At 43.2% G+C, this 18,723-nt stretch overlaps 1 protein-coding gene across 1 annotated transcript in view; it reads right to left on the minus strand.

Annotated features, from left to right (window-relative positions):
- Positions 1-18,723, minus strand: part of GALNT17 (polypeptide N-acetylgalactosaminyltransferase 17) — a 390,020-nt gene that overhangs the window by 75,349 nt on the left and 295,948 nt on the right. Inside the window, exon 6 of the mRNA XM_081131890.1 lies at positions 13,410-13,527. Within this exon, the coding sequence (XP_080988016.1) occupies positions 13,410-13,527 (118 nt within the window). The remainder of the gene's footprint in view (positions 1-13,409; positions 13,528-18,723) is intronic.

Genomic DNA, 18,723 nt, shown 5'->3' on the forward strand with positions numbered 1-18,723 from the left:
GGTACACGCTGCGGTGACTATATGGTATAGCCACAGCAGTTTCTTCATCATTGCCAAAGCTTGAAAGCAACTGTCCTTGAGTAGGTGAATGGATACGTGAACTGTGATATATACAGGCAATGAAATATTATTCAGCACTAAAAAAGAAATGAGCTATCAAGTCATGAAAATTCATGGAGGAGCCTTAAATGCATATCACTGAGGGAAAGAAGCCGATCTGAAGAGCCTGCATACTCTACAGTGTCAACTATATGCATTCTGGAAAAGGCCAAACTATCGAGACAGGATAAAGATCAGTGGTTGTCAAGGATTGGGGGTGTGGGGATGGAAAGGCAGAGCAGAGAGGGATTTTAGAGCAGGAAAAATGCCCTGTATGATGCTATTGTAATGGACACATGTCATTTCACATTTGTCCAACTCATAGAATGTGCACCAGCAGTGAACCCTAATGTAAAACTATGGACTTTGGGTGATCATGATGTGTCAATATAGGTTCATCTATTGTAACAAATGTACCACCCTGGTCAGGACTGGTGATAATGGGGGAGGCTGTGCATGTGTGTGAGCAGGGGGTAGAGGAAAATCTCTGTACTTTTCTCTCAATTTTGATATGAACTTAAAACTGCTCCAAAAAATTGTCTTTAAAAAAGCCAAAACTTTAAGTCAAATAAATTTAGTTAACTAACTTTTAACCTCAGTAAAATAAAAAAAATAGTGAACTTCATTGTTCATTGCCATAAAACTCTAAAATCCAACTTCGAGGAGGTGGTGAAACCACACAGAGTGAGACTAATTCAAGTACATTTAACACACAGAGTTTTCCACATCCCTAGTGGAAAACAGCCTAAGGACAAAGCAAACCACAAAGAAATACTAAATTTAATTCAGTCAACTTGCTAGTTGGTATTGTTATTAGAAATTATTATTTATACATTGTAGGATCAAGCAAATAAGAAATTATATCAATAAGAATCAAACTTATTTTTATGTAAATATGAACAGTGAAAGATAAGTATAAAATACATCAAATAAGTGAAAACCCTGCAATTGCAAATAATTTGAATTGGTAATATTAGTGTGAGTAATGATTTACATTTCTTTTTCTAAAAAACTCAGTCATTGTTCAGCTTTGTTCCTTGAAAAGGCTTAGACACAGTGACAATACAGTAGCAGAGCAGCCTCACTGATAAGACTTTGATAAAAAGGGTGCCGTGTGGGGGAGTGGAACTGATAAGAAAGAGGAAAAGGGGGACTTTTTCAGGCAATGAAAATGTTCAATATCATGTTTTGGGAGGTGATTATAGGGTGTCTATAACTCATGAGAAGCTCATTAGACTAGAAATCTGTGTATTTTATTGTATTAAATAAGACCTCAATAAAAATACATATAGAATGGACAAAGAAATGAATAATGACTTTACTGGATTTAGATAAATAACATATTTCTAAAAAACCTTTGAGTTCATAATATTATTGGAAAAATAAAACCTCACTGGTCACCTTTGGAGGTTGCTATGGTATCAACTCATTATTCTAAAAATGTTAAAATAAAAACAAAGAATCAAGCATTTATCCTGCCTTTCCTGTTTAAACTGTATTTCAGAGGCTCCAAATAGTTGATGAGGGGAAGTTCTTTTCAATAGAAGTACAGTTTGTAAATGCAGAATGCATGAAGAATTTAAACATTTAAACATCACCATTTCGTAGGCGCTAATGAAGTAACAGATCTAAGCAATGATCATTAGTGGCTGCAAAACCACCGGGTAAAAGGTTCATGGAGAGTCTTATCATGGATGGATCATGCTAACAGTACATGGCCCACTGCTGAACCTAAACATAACTAAAGGTTGGACAGCCAGATGTCATGTTTCTCCTGATGCGATAGGAAGTGTACAGCACCACCTAAAATATTCTTACCAGGAAAGAAGGAAACTGAGTTTAATCAACCTTCCAGATCTAATTACAGCTTAGAGAAAATGGAGATTAGAGAAGATGTCAAAGGCATCAATCTGCCATAGTCAGACTGTGCAAAATTTTATAGAACAAATGACTTGGTGTCTTCAACAAATGACTGACAAGAGAAAAATTGAGGTGAAGGAGAAATGTTATAGATTAAAAGGTACTTAAGTGACATATCAACCAAATGCAATGTGTGGACCTTGTTTGGAACTGTATTTGAATAAATCAATTATAAATATGAGATATATATATATCACAGAATTCTGAGAAATAGTTTTGAGAAATATAAACTGGTCATTGGATTTTACTAAGTGTAATTTTATGTTGAGCCTATGTTTTAAAAAGTCTTTATATGTAAGCAATGCACTCTAAAGTGTTTATAAGTGAAATCTGGGGATTTGCTTTTGTGGTTGTTTTTTTTTTGAATCCTCACCCGAGGATACATTTTTCATTGATTCTAGAGAGAGAGGGAGAGAGAGAGAAAAACATTGATGTGAGAGAGAAACATTAATCAGTTGCTTTCCATACGCACCCCAATAAAGATCGAACCTACAACCTGGGTATGTGCCCTGCCTGGGAATCAAACCCATGACTTTTCCCTGCTTGGGAAGATACTCTAACCAACTGAGCCCCACTGGCTGGGGCTGGGGATTTGCTTTTAAAAAGCTGAAAGGCAGTAGCTGAAAAACAAATAAAATGTTGATATTTGTTGAAGCTGAATGAATAGGAGATTGGGTTCATTAGACTGTTCTATTTTTGTGTATGTTTTAATTCTCTGTAATTAAATGTTAAATTAAAAGAAGAGAAATTAACATAAAAGATAATGACTGAATTCTTCATTCTCCAATTTGTTTTGAGGGGAAAAAATAACAAGAAACAACATAATCTAAACCCTTCATCCACTCAGGGTGCAATTCCCAGCTTTTACAAAATTAGCATTAAAGGACTTTAGAAATTGTGAAAACTATTTCATTCTACAACTGACATCACATTGCTGACTGTCCTTTGGAAGGTCTCTTGAGGAAGGTTGGTTTGGTGTGTGTGTGTATGTGAATGTGTGTGTTTTTTCAGCATTCTACAGATGAGTCTATTTTTCTTGTTTAAGAGGTTGACAATACATTTCAATCAAGATACAAAATGGCCCTGATATCTAATGCCGGAAATGCTGTTTAAATTAACTTTCTCCTGCTCTTTCTGTGTCTTATAAAGCACTGTTCTGCACGTGGTATGTCATTTAGCAGTGAACGCTGGAAGAGCAAGTTGTCACTAAAGATGTTTAGACTTTAGAGGGAGGTGACTCATCATCAGGGGCTCTAGTGAGGGCCTCACCATCTCCTTCTGGGAGGAGCCACAGAAACAAACAGGTGAACACAGTAGGACTGGATGAGCAGCTAGGAAACCCACGTACTTGCATGAAATTAAAGGTGTGAAAGTTCTAAACATCTTAAAAATCTAAGACCAAGAATATTTCATCAAAAAAGATGAAGAGTCCTCAATTTAAAAAACCTCTGCTATCTTCCTAACTCTTCAGTTCTTGAGGGGCAGCGCAGATGGCAACTACTTGCTGTAAACCACTGCCTCAAATCATAGAGCCCAAACCCTAGACACCTCAGTCTAGCAGACACCAGCGTGGAATGGCGAACACCCCACACCTGACCTGGAACCCCTCTGCCAATTCCTAGTCTTGGTTGGGGCCCCATCCTACTACTACATTCCCTTGACATCTCTCTCACTGCCAGGTCACAGAGGACTGCTGCTCCTCAAATCCAAAGTTTCAAAAATGGAACTTCTTGAGTCTCCACCTGAGACCTCCGCCAGTCCTCTCTAAGTGGATCCACCCAGGTGCTCAGAAACCTGGAGGTTTCCTTCCCTCTCTCCTCTCATTCTTTCCTCAGGTTTAATCACCCACCAGGTCCTGCTGGTCATGCCTCCTACATGGCACTGACATTCGTCTCCTGCTCTCCATGCCTACTGTTTCTAAGTCCACCTTTGGGTAATTACACGCTCTCTTCTCTCAGCTCCACAAACTCACCCTCCAGGTCACTTCTTCTCAGTCTCCTTTCCAGTTGCTCCTTCCACACTTTACATGTTACTTTTGTCTGGACTTCTGTCTCATCCTTTTTCCTTTCTTTAGACAATCTCTTCCCTCTCATGACTTCGAATATGATCTATGTACCACCGATGGCCAAGTCTATCTCAGGCCAAGTTCTCTCTCCTTAGCTCAGTTCTCACAGAGCCAACTGCCTACTGGCTGAACTGGAGTGTTTCAGGAACTGCAGACTCACCGTACCGAAAACAGAAAACATCGTCTCTCTGCTTTCGCCAAACCTCCCCCAGTGGTGTTCCTTCTCGGAGAATAGCACCAGCATCTCCCAGTTGCTCAAGGTAACAACTTGGGAGTCTGCCTTGACCCTGCTTTCCTTCAAAATTCTGTTTCTGAATTTACCCATTTCTTTCCCACTGTCCCAACCATAGTCCAAGCTCTCTCACCGCCTTTCTTCTGAGTCTACTCAGTTCTATAATCCATTCTCCACAGGGCAGTCAGAAAGATCCTTTAATTAAAAAAAAGGAGCCTGATGACCTTACTCCCCTTAAATCTCTTCACAGGAGCTGATGATGGGTATATAGGACTATACATATAGTCTCTCTCTCTCTCTCACACACACACGTTAAAGGTATATGTGTGTATATATATCTTTTTATTTCAAAATGTTCACACTGGTCCTTTAAAAAAAACATTCTTTTTTTACAAGCCCTCCACAATCTCAGCCCACTCACAATGCCGCCACTACAGCGAACGCATTGCCCTCTTACTTTCTTGCTCCAACCATATGGAACCCCTCAGTTCCCCAACATGTTTTCCTCGGAGATTCTAAACCTTTGCACATTTTTTTCTCCTTGACTAAAATATTCTTTTTCTTTTTAAAATCACTTTATTGAGCTATGCTGGACACACAAAAAGATGTAAATATTCAACCTATACAACTTAATGAGCTTGCAGATAACTATACAACTGTGAAGCCATCACCACAACTTATACTGTAAGTATATCCATCAAATCTTGAAGTTTCCTCCTACTACACTCTTTATTTATTATTTTTTTTTACTATCGTATTATTACTATTTTGTGATAACACTTAAATCATATAATCATCTCAGTAGACACAGAGAAAGTATTTGACAAAATTCCACATCCGTTCATGATAAAAACTCTTAACAAATTAGGTGTGAAAGAAACATGCCTCAACATAATACAACTCATATATGGTAACTCATAATACAACTAATATGCTCAATGGTGAAAGTTTGAAAGCTTTTCTTCGAAGATCAGGAATAAGGCAAGAATATCCACCCTCACCACTCCCATTTAACACTGTACTCAAAGTCCTTGCCAGAACAATCAGGCAAGAAAAAGAAATGAATAGCGTCAGAATTGGAAAGGAAGACATAAAATTGTCTCTATTTGCAGATGACATAATTTTATATATAGAAAATCCTAGAGACCCCACCAAGAAACTGTTAGATCGCATCATGAATTCAGTAAAATTGTAGGATATAAAATTAGTACATAAAAATAAGTAGTGTTTCTATACACTAACAACAAATTTTCTGAAAAATAAAGAAAATGATCCTACGTACAATAGCATCAAAAACAATAAAATACTTAGGAATTAACTTAACCAAAAAGATGAAAGATTTCTACTCTGAAAACTATAAAACACTGATAAAAATAATTGGAGGCACAAATAAATGGAAAGGTATTGTGTGTTCCTGGGTTGGAAGAATTAATGTTGTTAAAATGTCCATACTACCAAAAGCCTCCTACAGATTAGATTCAAAGCAATCCCTATCAAGATTCCAATGACATTTTTTTTTACTGAAGTAAAAAAAAAAAAAATCCTAAAATGTATATGGTACCACAAAAGATCCCAAACAGCCAAAGCAATCATGAGAAAGAACAAAGTGGGAGGCATCACACTCCCTGATTTCAATCTATAATACAAGGTGATATTATATAACCATATGGTATTGGCACAAAAACAGACAAATAGATTTGTGGAACAGAACTGAAAGCCCAGATATGAACTCAAGTATATATGGTTAACTAATATTTGACTAGGAAGCCAAGAATACTGAATGTAGAAAAGACAGTCTGTTCAATAAATGGTGCTGGAACAACTGGATATTCACACACAAAAGAATAAAACTGGACCCCTACCTTAGACCACTCAAAAAAATAAACTTGAAATGGATTAAAAGCCCAAATGTAAGACCTGGAACCATGAAACTCCTGGAAGAAAACATAGGGGAAAAAGCTCCTTGACATGGGTCTTGGCAATGAGTTTTTGGACATGACACCTAAAGCACAAGCAACAAAATAAAAAAATTAAAAAGCTTCTGCAATCAACAAAGTGAAAGACAACCTAAGGAATGAGAAAAATATTTTCAAACCATATATCTGATAAGAGGTCAATATCCAAAATATATAAAGAACTCATACAATTCAATAGCAGAAAACTAAATAATCCAATGCTTAAAAATGGGCAAAGACCTAAGGAGAGATTTTCCAAAGAACACATACAAATGGCCAACAGGTACATGAAAAGGTGCTCAACATCACTAGTCATTAGGGAAATGCAAATCAAAACCACAATGAGATATCACCTCACACTTGTCAGAATGGTTGTCATCAAAAAGACAAAAGATAGCCCAGCAGGAAGGACGTGGCTCAGCGGTTGAGCATCAGCCTAGGATCCAGGAGACAGCGGTTCGATCCCGGTCAGGGCATATGCCCGGGTTGGGGGCTTGATCCCCAGTTGGGGGTGTGCAGGAGGCAGCCAATCAATGACTCTCATTATTGATCTTTCTCTCTCTCTCCCTCTCCCTTCCTCTCTCTGAAATCAATATAGATATATTTAAAAAAACCAAAAAACAAAACCAAAAAGACAAAAGATAATAAATGCTGGCATGGATGTGAAGAAAAGGGATCCCTGGTGCACACTCTTGGTAGGATTGGAAATTGGTACAGCCACAATGAAAGCAGTATGCGGACCCTCAAAAAATTAAGAATAGAATTACCATATGATCCAGCAATTCCACTTCTGGGAATATGTCCAAAGGGAATGAAAACGCTAACTTGAAAAGATATATGCACAGCTAAGTTCATAACAACATTCTATACAATAGTCAAGACATGGAAATAACCTAAGTGTTCACTGATGGATGAGTAGATGTATATAAAACACACAATGAAATATTATTCATCCATAAAAAAATGAGGAAATCTTGCCATTTGCAAAAATATGGATGGACCTTGAGGCTATTATACCAAGTGAAATAAGTCAGACAGAGAAAGACAAATACTATATGATCTCACTTTTATATGGAATCTGAAAAAAAAAACAAAACCCCAAAAACAAAAAACCTCAAACTCATAGAAAAAGAGATCAGATTTGTTGTTACCAGAGGCAGGAGGTGAGGAGAGAGGAGACTGGAGAAAAGTAGTCAAAGGTACAAACTCCCAGTTACAAGATAAACATTTACTAGGGACAGGATGCACATTATGACAACTGCAGTTACCACTGTATGAAATGTATGAAAGTTGTTAGGAGATGAGTTCTCACACAAGGAAAGAAAATTCTTTTTTTGCTTTCTCTTTGTATTGTATCTATATGAGCTGGATGCTAAATGCTAAATAAACGTACTGCAGTAATCATTTCACAACGTATGTAAGTCAAACCATCAGGCTGTGCACCTTAAACTTATACAGTGATGTATGCCAATTTTTTTCTCAAAATAAAAATATATTTTTTAAAAGAACACAACAAAATATTTACCCTCTTAGCAAATTTTTTAGCATATAATGAGTGTTAACTCTAGGCACTAGGGCACACAGTAAAACTCTAGGACTTATTCATCTCACATGACTGTGACTGCCTGGAATATTCCTACTCCCATACTCTACTCCCACGCTGTCTTTGTCTATCTAAATTCAGCTCATTTTTAGTCTTAAACATCCTTTCCTTAGGGAGGTTCATCCCAGTTCCCTAGACTATGTTAATTCCCCTTGATATACTCTCCCACAGCATCCCCTATCCTATCTTCTCATATTCATCACATTGGTAATTAGCTGTTAAATGAATGGATTTTCTGCCTGACCATAAATTTCATGGGGATAGAGACCATGTCTATCTACAGTGGTATCCCCAGCGAAAGTGCCCACTGGAGTAGAGAAGCCATTCAACCCGTCTCCATTATATTCAAAAGCATTCAATTGACCTGTTGGCTACCTATAATATATGTATCTAGATTGAAGCCCTGTTCGTGAAACCCCAAGGCCTACTCTGTCCCCAGAGAGGACCAGGAACTTTGCTGTGAATTTTATCACAGGTACACTCTAACTCTGCACTATGAAGACATTCACACAGCCAGACATGACCAATGCCAGCAGCGAAGGGAGACCCAAAGACTCGAGCAATCTAGAGATTAGGAAAACTAAATAGAACCAGTGGTCCTGTCCCCTCCAGGAGTCACTGTTTTCTAAATCGCAACATTCAACAGGTGTAGCAGACTTGAACAGAATTCCAAACGGAAGACAAAGGTCACAGGAGGCTTCTGGACACTGGGATCCTGATGCCATGCGTTTCAGAGAAGGCAGGGGGCATCCATCCTGATTAAGGTAATGCTGGGTGATGAGTCCCAGACCCACAGACAGAGGAGAGGCCGGGGTGGGGGTCAGAGCACCAGCCTCATGTTTCTGCTGGAGACAAGACACCCATATTCCCTTGCCCTCAGACATCAGCACTCCTGGTTCTTGGACTTTCAGGCTCAGATTGGGACTGTATATATCCCCCAATTCTCAGAGCTTCAGACTCAGACTGAATTATACCACCAGCTTTTCAGAGACAAGAGACAAGGTGAAAAAGGGATGGGACAAAAGAGAACAGGTGAGTGGCAGGTTCCATGTTGGTTTAGGGGCTTGGGGCTTTGGCCACCCTAGACAGCCCAGATTTTCTGAATGACCCCTCTGAAGAAGGCAATTCTCCAGATCTATTGATGAAGTTTTCCTGGTTGACTCAGGGACTGTAAGCACCTCAGCCTGTGGGTGACCCTGCAGATTTTCAATGACTTGAGCTTAAGCGAGGGAACTGGGCTGGCAAGGTGGCAAGGATACCCATCTTGGGCCCACCTGAGTCCTAAGAATGGCGTTCCAGCTCTCCAAAAAATGGTGTGGCCCAGGGGCATCAATTATGCAACTAGCAATTGTGGCACCCAGGTCAAACTCTGCTTTTTAACAACATTACAGTTACCCTGTACAAATTAAAACATACATGTCCTTTTCCCATAATTCACCAGGACATGAGTCTGAATGTATTGCCTGGGACTGTTGCGGAGCTTCTGGCAAAAGCTGCACCCAGGGGAAGGCCCTGGGGCTGGGCTGGGCCAGGTAAGATGATGTTACACCTGTGGTCCCCACACCCACATGTTCACTTACCTCCATCCTGGATCTTTGGTCTCACAGGTACTTTTAACAGCCATGTACACAAACATGAATCCTGTCTTTTACTCTGTCCTCAAGGGTCCCGTTCGAGCTAAGACATTGTCTGATAGCTGGAGGATCTGACAGCGCCTTTTTGTCTTACGGCTGCCTGGCAGGACCCGGCAGACTTGTCTGTCACTCCTTTATACGAGGGTTCCGAATAGGTAATGCCTTTTCTTTCCAAATAAGACTAATGCACTGGGAAGCCTGAAGCCGTCTGATTTTACTCCACTTAAGAGCAATCCTTTTGCTCTTCTCTCCTTGGAGAATTTTTATTTCTCTTCCCATTTAGATATGTTACAATAATATGCCTCGTTTTAAACTTTTCTGATTAACATTACTCAGAACAAGATGAAAGCTTTCGATTTCTGACCTCATTTATTTTCTTGGTCTGGGAAGCTTTTCTTCCCCTGCACTGTATTGTGTCGATGGTTTTGTTCACAGGCAAGCTGCCTTTCATCCGAGCAACAGCCCAAAGTCAGCCCTGAGCCTCAGCGAGACCGTCTAGTCTTCTGCTCTTGTGACACTTCTTTACTTACTGAGGAATTAGAAAGTAATGAAAAATGCCAGAGAATAGTGGGAAAGATTGCGGGTGGACCTATTTCTTGGCAAAAAAAAAATTCCAAACAATATATGGTGGTGTTCTCATATTGAAAACATCCAGCTTAGCTTAAGCATAGGATTCTGTATCATTCTAGGTTAATTTATATAAATGTGTGTGTGCACACCGTATTAAAATTATGTATGTGCTATACATCATACAAAGCTCAGAGTTTTTTCAAGCTGTGGGGATGGCTTTCTTAAAAATGTATTTATTTTTCACGTAATTTGTGCTCTAAGCAGTGTAAAATAGCACAAAGTGAAAGGAGAAACAATAGTATTGGTAGAACAGAGCACCTTACATAGATCTCCAGGTAAAAGGGAGCCCTGTCCAGGAACCTGTAGTCACCTGGTCCAGACTCCTGCACATAAGCTAAGGAGGAAGTAGGTGCTGTTACTTAAGGGGGGGAGCTGTGCTGTGTGGACTGGGAGTGAGGAGAAGGCACTCACTGTGGGCTTGCAAAGGCCATGAGGGCATCTGGAGGTAGGCCCTGAAAGATGTAGACTCTCACCTGGGCTCCTTTCTGAGAAATGTATGTATTAGCCAGGAAGCTGGCTAAGGTCAGCGTGTAGAACCAGTGGTTCTTAAGCTTGGCCATATGATAGAACTTCTGGAAAGCTTGTTATAACACAGTTTGTTAGACCCCACTCCAAAGTGTCTGACTTAGGACATGTGGAGTGGGGCCCAAGAATATGCATTTGTAACAAGTTCCCAGATGAGGCCGATGCTGCTGGTCAGGGACCACACCTTGAGAACCACAGAATAGTGTGTAGATGGTGGATCCCGAAGACTCTGAATCCAGGCTTTGGTCTTATGGCGCCAACAGCACTCAACTCCCACTTTAAGAATTGGCAAAAAATGAGGCTTCTAAGGAGTCACCATGCAGCTTGCAGGAGGACATGGTCAATGAGAAGTAAGAGGCATAAACTTTCCACATCTCCAGCGTGGATGCTGGATATGCCCGGGCAGACAAAAAGAGGCAGGTAATTGTACATGAGGCTGGTATCCATGCCCAATCCATCCGACACTCTCATAAAAGAGAGCAGGTGAGGGAGCGGAATTGCTGTGGAGAAGACAAGCCAGAGAGCAGGCTTGAGGCCGCTCACTCCAACCCGTTCACAAGGAATGTGCAGAGTGGAACTCGCTGGCTCCTCAGCTGGCCACCTAGGGGCCACCTACTGGGCTGTGCTTCGAGGTGGAGACGGATGGGCCCCTCCCCTTCTTCAGGGATGGGGGCAGCCATACAAGACTTGGTCATCACCATTACCATGGAGTCTGACCTCTGCCAGCTCTAGGTTGCTTCAAAGCAAATGCTTTGCAAGTGTGGGGAGACCAGCACCTTAGCGAGCCTTAGAGGGGAGTTCCACTGTCTCATCCTCTGTCTCCCCACAACACAGCCTACAGTGGCAATCAAATCTTGGAGTCCCACCTGTCCCCATAACCTTCCACCTCTGTGCCTGCCTCCACAGGGACAGCCCTCTACCCGTCACCCTATTCTCCCCTCTGCTGGTAATGAGGTCTTACCCCTCACTGGCTTCCTTCTCACAGCATATAGAGACATTCAAATGTCTCTTATCTTAAAAATGAAATTTAAAAAACCTCAACTCAATGCAGGGCTTCCTTCACCTCCTTTCTTTCACAGATAAGTGCCTGGAACCAGTTATTGCCTCTTGTTAAGTCATCAACTCATTCCAATCAGGTTTGTCTCCACCACTCCACCGCTTCTACTCATGTTAGATTCCCAGCAGGCATTTATTCAGTCATTAATCTAACAGATGTCTATTGAGCCATGTGCCAAGCACGGTTCTACATGCTTGGGATGCAAAGATCTATGCCCCACAGAGCTTGCAACTCAGTAAGGGCAAGTAGAGAAAAACAATACCCATGATAAGTAAGTAGATTCTGTGGAGTGCTAGAAGTTGACGAGAGTTAAGAAAAAGAATAGCAGAGCAGCACAGGGATGAGAAGATGGGAACAGGGCCAAATTCAACATGCTAGATCCAGATCTTTGTCTCCAATTAAATTCAAAACAGATGAAAGAGAGTATATGAGCTATGATAATATATTGATGAATTTTTCATTGCTGGGTTTTACAAAGAAATCCCATACAAATTCCACTGAGGAAAGAACCCAGCCTGGAACTGAAAGCACAGGAACAGTCCATGGTCTCCAAAGGGGAGTGATTTTAGGATCCAGAGAAGGTCCCCACTATGTCCTTCACCTCATAGCCTGGCTGTTTATGACAGCGTGTGGGCACAAAGTCTTTCATTCCACAGAGGGGGTTCAAGTGTAGATGAGGGGCCAATGTGGTGTCTTAAAGGTACTGAGCAGCTAAGGATAAACCAGTGAAATCACAAACAGAGCAGGCTTTGATTAGGGGCAGGGATTCTGCACTGGGTACCTTCTCGGTAGGGCAAAATTGAGAATACGACAGAGGAAGGTGGAAGAAATTCGATAAATTTTAAGCCTTACAATTGTGTCTTGAGTCATTTCCAACAAGCCTACTTTCTAGAGGCCTAGGTATGCAAAGGTTCGGGACAGAGAGCAACAGGCACAGAGACCCCTTAAGGATATCCTCCCAGCGCCCATTCTTTGTACTGTGGAGAGAGACTTGCAGCGGGCAGGAGAAGCAAGTCTACTGTTAAGTGGTTGCCAGGCTCTATAGGAGTCCCCTCACCAGTTTGGGGGGGTGTTCACTTACCTTAACTCTTAAAAGAGGAAGTTGGAATACATCAATGTGTCTAACTTTTTTTTATAGTGCAATTCTCTTTTCAAGCAATATCTTAAGCAAAACCCAGTATATAAAATGTCTAGCAGTGGAAGTGGCCCGGGCTAAAGGCCCAGCAAGAGGCCCCTTTCTGCACCCTCCTCACTCCCTGCCCCTATCATTCTCCTTAGAAGCATTTCTGAGACAAGGAAGGGTCCTTCTCTCCTCTGGCATCTTATGATTCTGTAATAGACATGGACCATCAAAATTCATAGAATGGCAATATTAATTTAAAGAGATCATGTAATTTTAAGAACAAATTAAGGAGAGAAGGAAACTAGAAGAGAATGGGAAGCACATGCTGTGGCTGATGTCCAGAGTGAGTCAGCAAGCATGGAATAAATTGTTCAACTTTCGAGGGGGAAAGCCCAGGATTCCTTGTCTAGGGAGGGATGACAATCTTGCTGGAACATCCTCAGGAACAGGGGTAGGATAAAGGAATCTGTCGTTCACCAGCTAAAGAAGCTTTAAATATACATTAAGATGACCAGGCAGCTCTGCACACAAATGTGAACAAGAGTAAAGGACGCCACGTCACTAACCTTGATTCCAAGTTCGATATTTTCTCCTCCATACACATCCATCCCAGGGTCCAGAAGACCGATTTCACCAAAGAACTTCCTGTTGACCACGAAGGAGCAGCCAATCATGGCTGGTGTTCTGCAGAAGAGAGAGAGAAACTAAAGTCATTAAAGTCATGTCACACACACACACACACACACACACACACACACACACTCTACAGTTTTATTCAGCTACTAGAAAGAAGGAAATCCTACCATTTGCAACAACATGGATGGTCTTGAGGGCATTATGCTAAGTGAGCTAAGTTAGACAGAGAAAGACAAATGTTCTCACTTATATATGGAATCTAAAAAAGCCAAACTTGTAGAAACAGAGAGAATGGTGCTTGCCAGGGACTGTGGGGGTGGGGAAAGTGGGGAGATGTTGGTCAAAGGGTCTATACTTGCAGTTAGAAGATGAATAAGTTCTGGATACCTGATGTACATCATAGTGATTATAATCAACAATACTGTATTATAAATTTCAAACTTGCTCGGAGACTAGATCTTCAATGTTCTCACCACAAAATGAAATGACAATTATGTGACGTGATGGAGATGTTAACTAATGCTATGGTGGTAATCATATTGCAATGCATAAGTGAACCAAATCAACACGTTGTATACCTTAAACTTACACAGTGTCATATGCCAATTATATCTCAACTTTTAAAAAGGAGCTAAAGTCATTAAGTATCAGTGAAGGCATCAGTACCAGAAGACCTCAATGCCCACATCCCCATTCTCTCTAAAGCTATGTTTTAGCTTCAGACAAACTATGGGACCTAAAGCATCTAGAGATAACCCGGCACCTTGAAGCCCGAGTAAGAGCAGGTACCGCATATCATGTGAAGTCTGCAAGCATGGAAACTGCTTCTCACTGCATGTCTGGGGACAGCTGTGTGACAGGACGGGCATCCATGGGCAATCTCAGAGAAGCTCAGAGGTAAGGAACAAGATGTGTCTGTTCCCTGTCCCAGGAAGAAGGGCTTTACAAGTTGGGGACATGAAGGGAAACTGGAGAAGGGAAGGTCAACAGGAAGAGGTCTAAACTCCACAGTCCAGTAGGAGAAAGTGATCAGGATGCTGGTCCTTACGGAGGGGAGAAGACTCAGAGGAGACCCTTGATGCCCACAGAGACAGCCTCAGCCCACAGAGAAGGGCAGCTGAGAGAGGGAGATGAAAGGTATCTATAGGGTGGCCATTGGCCATAAAATCTGAAAACAAAGATTAATATTTTATTTTTGTATATATTAATCCTCTTGATTATTTCTTCTGGAGTAGGCTAACAGCACAAATTGAACTCAATGAAAATCAGAGACAAAAACCATCTGAGGAAACACATCATGGATGCATGTGCAGGAATTGATGGAAGCACAGCATTAATTACTACCATGTTCATGGCAATTTTGTGTGAAACATGGAAACCTGCATTGCTAATGAGGGGCAACCCACTGATACATCTTACATATTGATTGTATTATATTACATCCCACACTGCAGTGTAATATCAGTAAATCCCTATGTCTTTTTATCTCTATTTCCAGACATTCTGGTTTCTCTTGTATAATAAATCCATTCAGCAAATATTTTCTCAGCATCTACCATATCTAAAGCATTTTACTGGTGCTGCAGGGGGTAGAGAAACACACACTATACTTCCTGCATTCAATCAACTAAGAGTCATCATCGTTATTACTGTATTATCATTATTACAGCAGCCATTTATTGAGCAATTACTATGTCTTGCACAATGCAAAACACTTTTCCTGCACTGTCTCATTTAAAAATGTTCACAGCCCTGTGAATGAGGTAGGACCATCTTCATTTAAAAGCTGAGTCCCACGGGGAGTTAGTGACCTGCGCCTGGGTCACAGAGTTGAGCTCACGAACCATCCAGCTTCAAAGTCCTGACCTTGTGATTTGTGGCACTCTCCAGCCAAGGCTTCATGGAGAAGTTGGCAAAACCCAAAATGCCAAAGGCCAGACGTACCATTAAGATGCTTTTTCGTGGGCAAAAGAGACATCTCACACAGGAGGCCCAGTGAAACTTCCCTGGGGCCACCGGACAGGTATTCCATGGCATTCTCTGGAGCTGAACTATAGACCTGTCTCAGGTCCTCATCGGCTCTTTCTGATTCTGAGCTTGACTTTGGCCTCAATGTCCAGATTGCTGACTCCATGGAATACCTCCTGCTAGCCACAAGACAAGGCAGTAGTGGGGCACCCTGGAAAAAGCAGTGTTTAGAGTTTAAAGAACCCAGTGTGGGCGCTGGCACTGCCGCTGAAAACTGCACTTGTGTTATGTTAATGGAGCGCCCTGGATCCCAGTTACATCTCTACAGAGCTGCTGTGAAAAGATGTGAGAGGAGCCCAGGGCACAGGGCAGGAGCTCAGCAAATAATGCTCCTTTGCCCAACTACTGAGGCTGATTTATGCTTTTCCAGAAACCTCATACCAATCATACCTATGTACCTGGGATGCTGCTCTCTACTGGTGCAGCTGTGCCACCCAAGCCACACCAGGGACAGCAACCCCTCACTGTCAGTCATTTTCTCTAGCCGTTGGCCCCTAGGAGAAAAGCAGCAGACCCACAGCCTGGAAAAGCACTATGAGAGCCAATCCCAGCCTCAGTTAACCCAACCTAACCAGTCAATCAAATTACGTTTTCCCTGAAACTTGGAACTGAGGCAGTGCTGGGAGCTAGAACTGGATGGTCTCATCCATATGTGGAGCACAGGCCATCATGGGGGATAGCTCTGGTGCACACGGATGATGGCACACAGGGAGGAGGCAGGTGCACAGGGGAGGGGTGAGACCAGGGGTGGGGGTTGCCTGGTGACTTCAGCCTCCCATCTGCTGAGAGGTGTGGCTCCAATCTCTGCCCGTGGGCATGTGAGAGTCCCTCTGTCTTTGTGGTCTGTCCTCCTTGACTTAAACCATGTTAGGTGACCCGGTAGGGGCGGGGGGTGAAGGGTGGGGGCGCATTTGTCCCACAGCCAGGAGAGGCAAACTTCAGGGAAGACTCATTCTGGGAGAGCTAAATGTCAGGGTCCACGCTTGTGATGGAGAAGTGCCAGAAACATGCATGCTTGGAGACAGGAGGCGCAGCCTGGGAGTGCAGAGGTCTGCAGAGGAGGAGGGGTAGGAGGCAGCCTAGGTTTAACTCAGTTTCCTAGAGAGTAGTTGTTGAGCACATCAAGAAATTCTGGTAAGTCACAACAATCTCCTGTAAAAGCTTGTGCCTGGTGTCTGGAATTGTCTGATGTTGACACCCATGTGAAGGTACGATCTTTCTAACCTCTTAAAGGCAAGCAGGACAGTTAAAATAACAGGGCACAGTCAACAAACACTCTCAAAGGGGCGGCTTTGGACACTGCCTCATGGGTGAAAACAATATTTTTCTGAGATTGGCTCAGGGCCCACCTGGGCCTGCCTGCACCAGCATCACCCAGATGTCTCCTTAGAAAATGCAGATTCCGCCCGGCCGGGCGTGGCTCAGCGGTTGAGCGTCGACCTAGGATCCAGGCAATCGGGGTTCTATTCCCGGTCAGGGCACATGCCCGGGTTGCGGGCTTGATCCCCAATGACACTCTCATCATTGCCATTTCTGTCTGTCTGTCTCTCTCCTTTCCTCTCTCTGAAATCAATGAGGATATCTTTAAAAAAAGAAAAAAAGAAGAAAAAGAAAATGCAGATTCCTGGGTGTGGCTCAGAATCATGGAACCAGATTTACAGAGACGGGACTCAGGAATGAGCCATCACCCCCCAAACTGTCAGGTCTCCCGGAGCAGAGAGGTTATCCCTCTAATTTCTCATTGTATTCCCAGGGCTAGTGCTTTGACTGACACAGAGCAAGTACTCGCTAGATCCTGTTGCGTGAATGAATGAGTGTCATGATCGAGGTATCTGTCCCTGGTGGGGAAGGGCTCCGTGAAGGCTGAGGGACAAACTGGCTGAACTGAGCCAGAACCCAAGGACAGCTGGGGAGTGTGCTGTAGCTCCTTCCAAAAGGGATGGAGGAGGGGGGAGATGCAAGGGAAGGGAACGAAGGGGGGGGGGAGAGGTAAAGGGTGGAGGGGAGGAGGGGGAAGGAGAAGGAAGTGCAGGAGGGAGGAGAGGTGGGAGGGAAGGGTCCAAAGCACAAACTTTCAAAGTCAAGGAGGGCAGACGGATTCTTGCCCTTCCAGACCCTCTCAGATTGCCCTTGGGGGACAGCTTCCAAGTCAAGCCGCCCGATATTTTCAAATAACTGGCTCTCTCTGGATGCTGTTTTGGGTTGTGGTGATGAGGAGAGAATTCACAGTTTGAGTCGCCTTGGGTCCCCTATCTGCCGGTCACTGGTCTTTTCAGCATTTTTTACCAGGTTCCACCTCAGAAGCCCTGGGATTCCTCATGACAGAACTGAGAGGTCCCCTGGTACCTCCTCATAAAAACCAGGCCACAGCAGGTGCCCAGGCTGGCACAAAGCCCCCCAGGAGACCATGGCAATCAGGCATCTGTCTGTGCCCTGGCCAGCATTGGAACCCAACGACAAAGGGCAGAAGGAGGCTCCTAATGCAAAGGAAATGCAGAATAAACATGTGACCCTTATTGCTGTATCGCTGGCATAACAAATGGTCCCCTAAAGGTCAGTCAAAAGTCTGCCACAGTGTCAAGAAGAACACATCAGCACTGTTCTGTGTCTCGGCTCCAGCGAGGCTGCACCTGATGGGGATGGTGGGAGAGAGAGACTGACAGTGGTCTGGCACCCAGCCCCGCCGCCTCCCACTGAGCCACGACCCTAGTCCTGCAAACAGCAGGGCTCCGAGGCCCAGCCCACAGTGCAAGCAGCTAATGCATAATGGGTGAAGGCGGGGATTAAACAACTAAGAGGCATGTCCTCTCCCATGGGTAGGCCCGTTCTGGAACTGCCCGACGGGACTGATGAGCAGCTGGCCTCTCGGTATGGGGAGAAACAGGTCTCCAACGGAAAGCCACCTCCTGGCCCCACCTGGGACCTATCACCCCAGTTAGCCAGACTTGTCCTTACAGTCAGTGAGCCCAAAGACAAGCGCGCCCACCTTCCCCGCCAAGGCTCCCCGCCACCGGTCCAGCTGCATGAGGTGCAGCCGATGGCACTTCAGGGCTGTAAGATTCTGGAGCCTGAGCCTATAGCCTCACACACAACGGCGGCGATTACCGCCACTTGCAAACATCCCCAGCGAAAATCACTCAGAGATGATAATCATATTAAAGGATCTGCCAAAGTCGAATAGCTCCATTACATAGCAGAAGAACAGAAATAAAAAGT

The sequence above is a fragment of the Miniopterus schreibersii genome, assembly GCF_964146895.1.
Source record: "Miniopterus schreibersii genome assembly, chromosome: 3".
Lineage (NCBI taxonomy): Eukaryota > Metazoa > Chordata > Mammalia > Chiroptera > Miniopteridae > Miniopterus > Miniopterus schreibersii.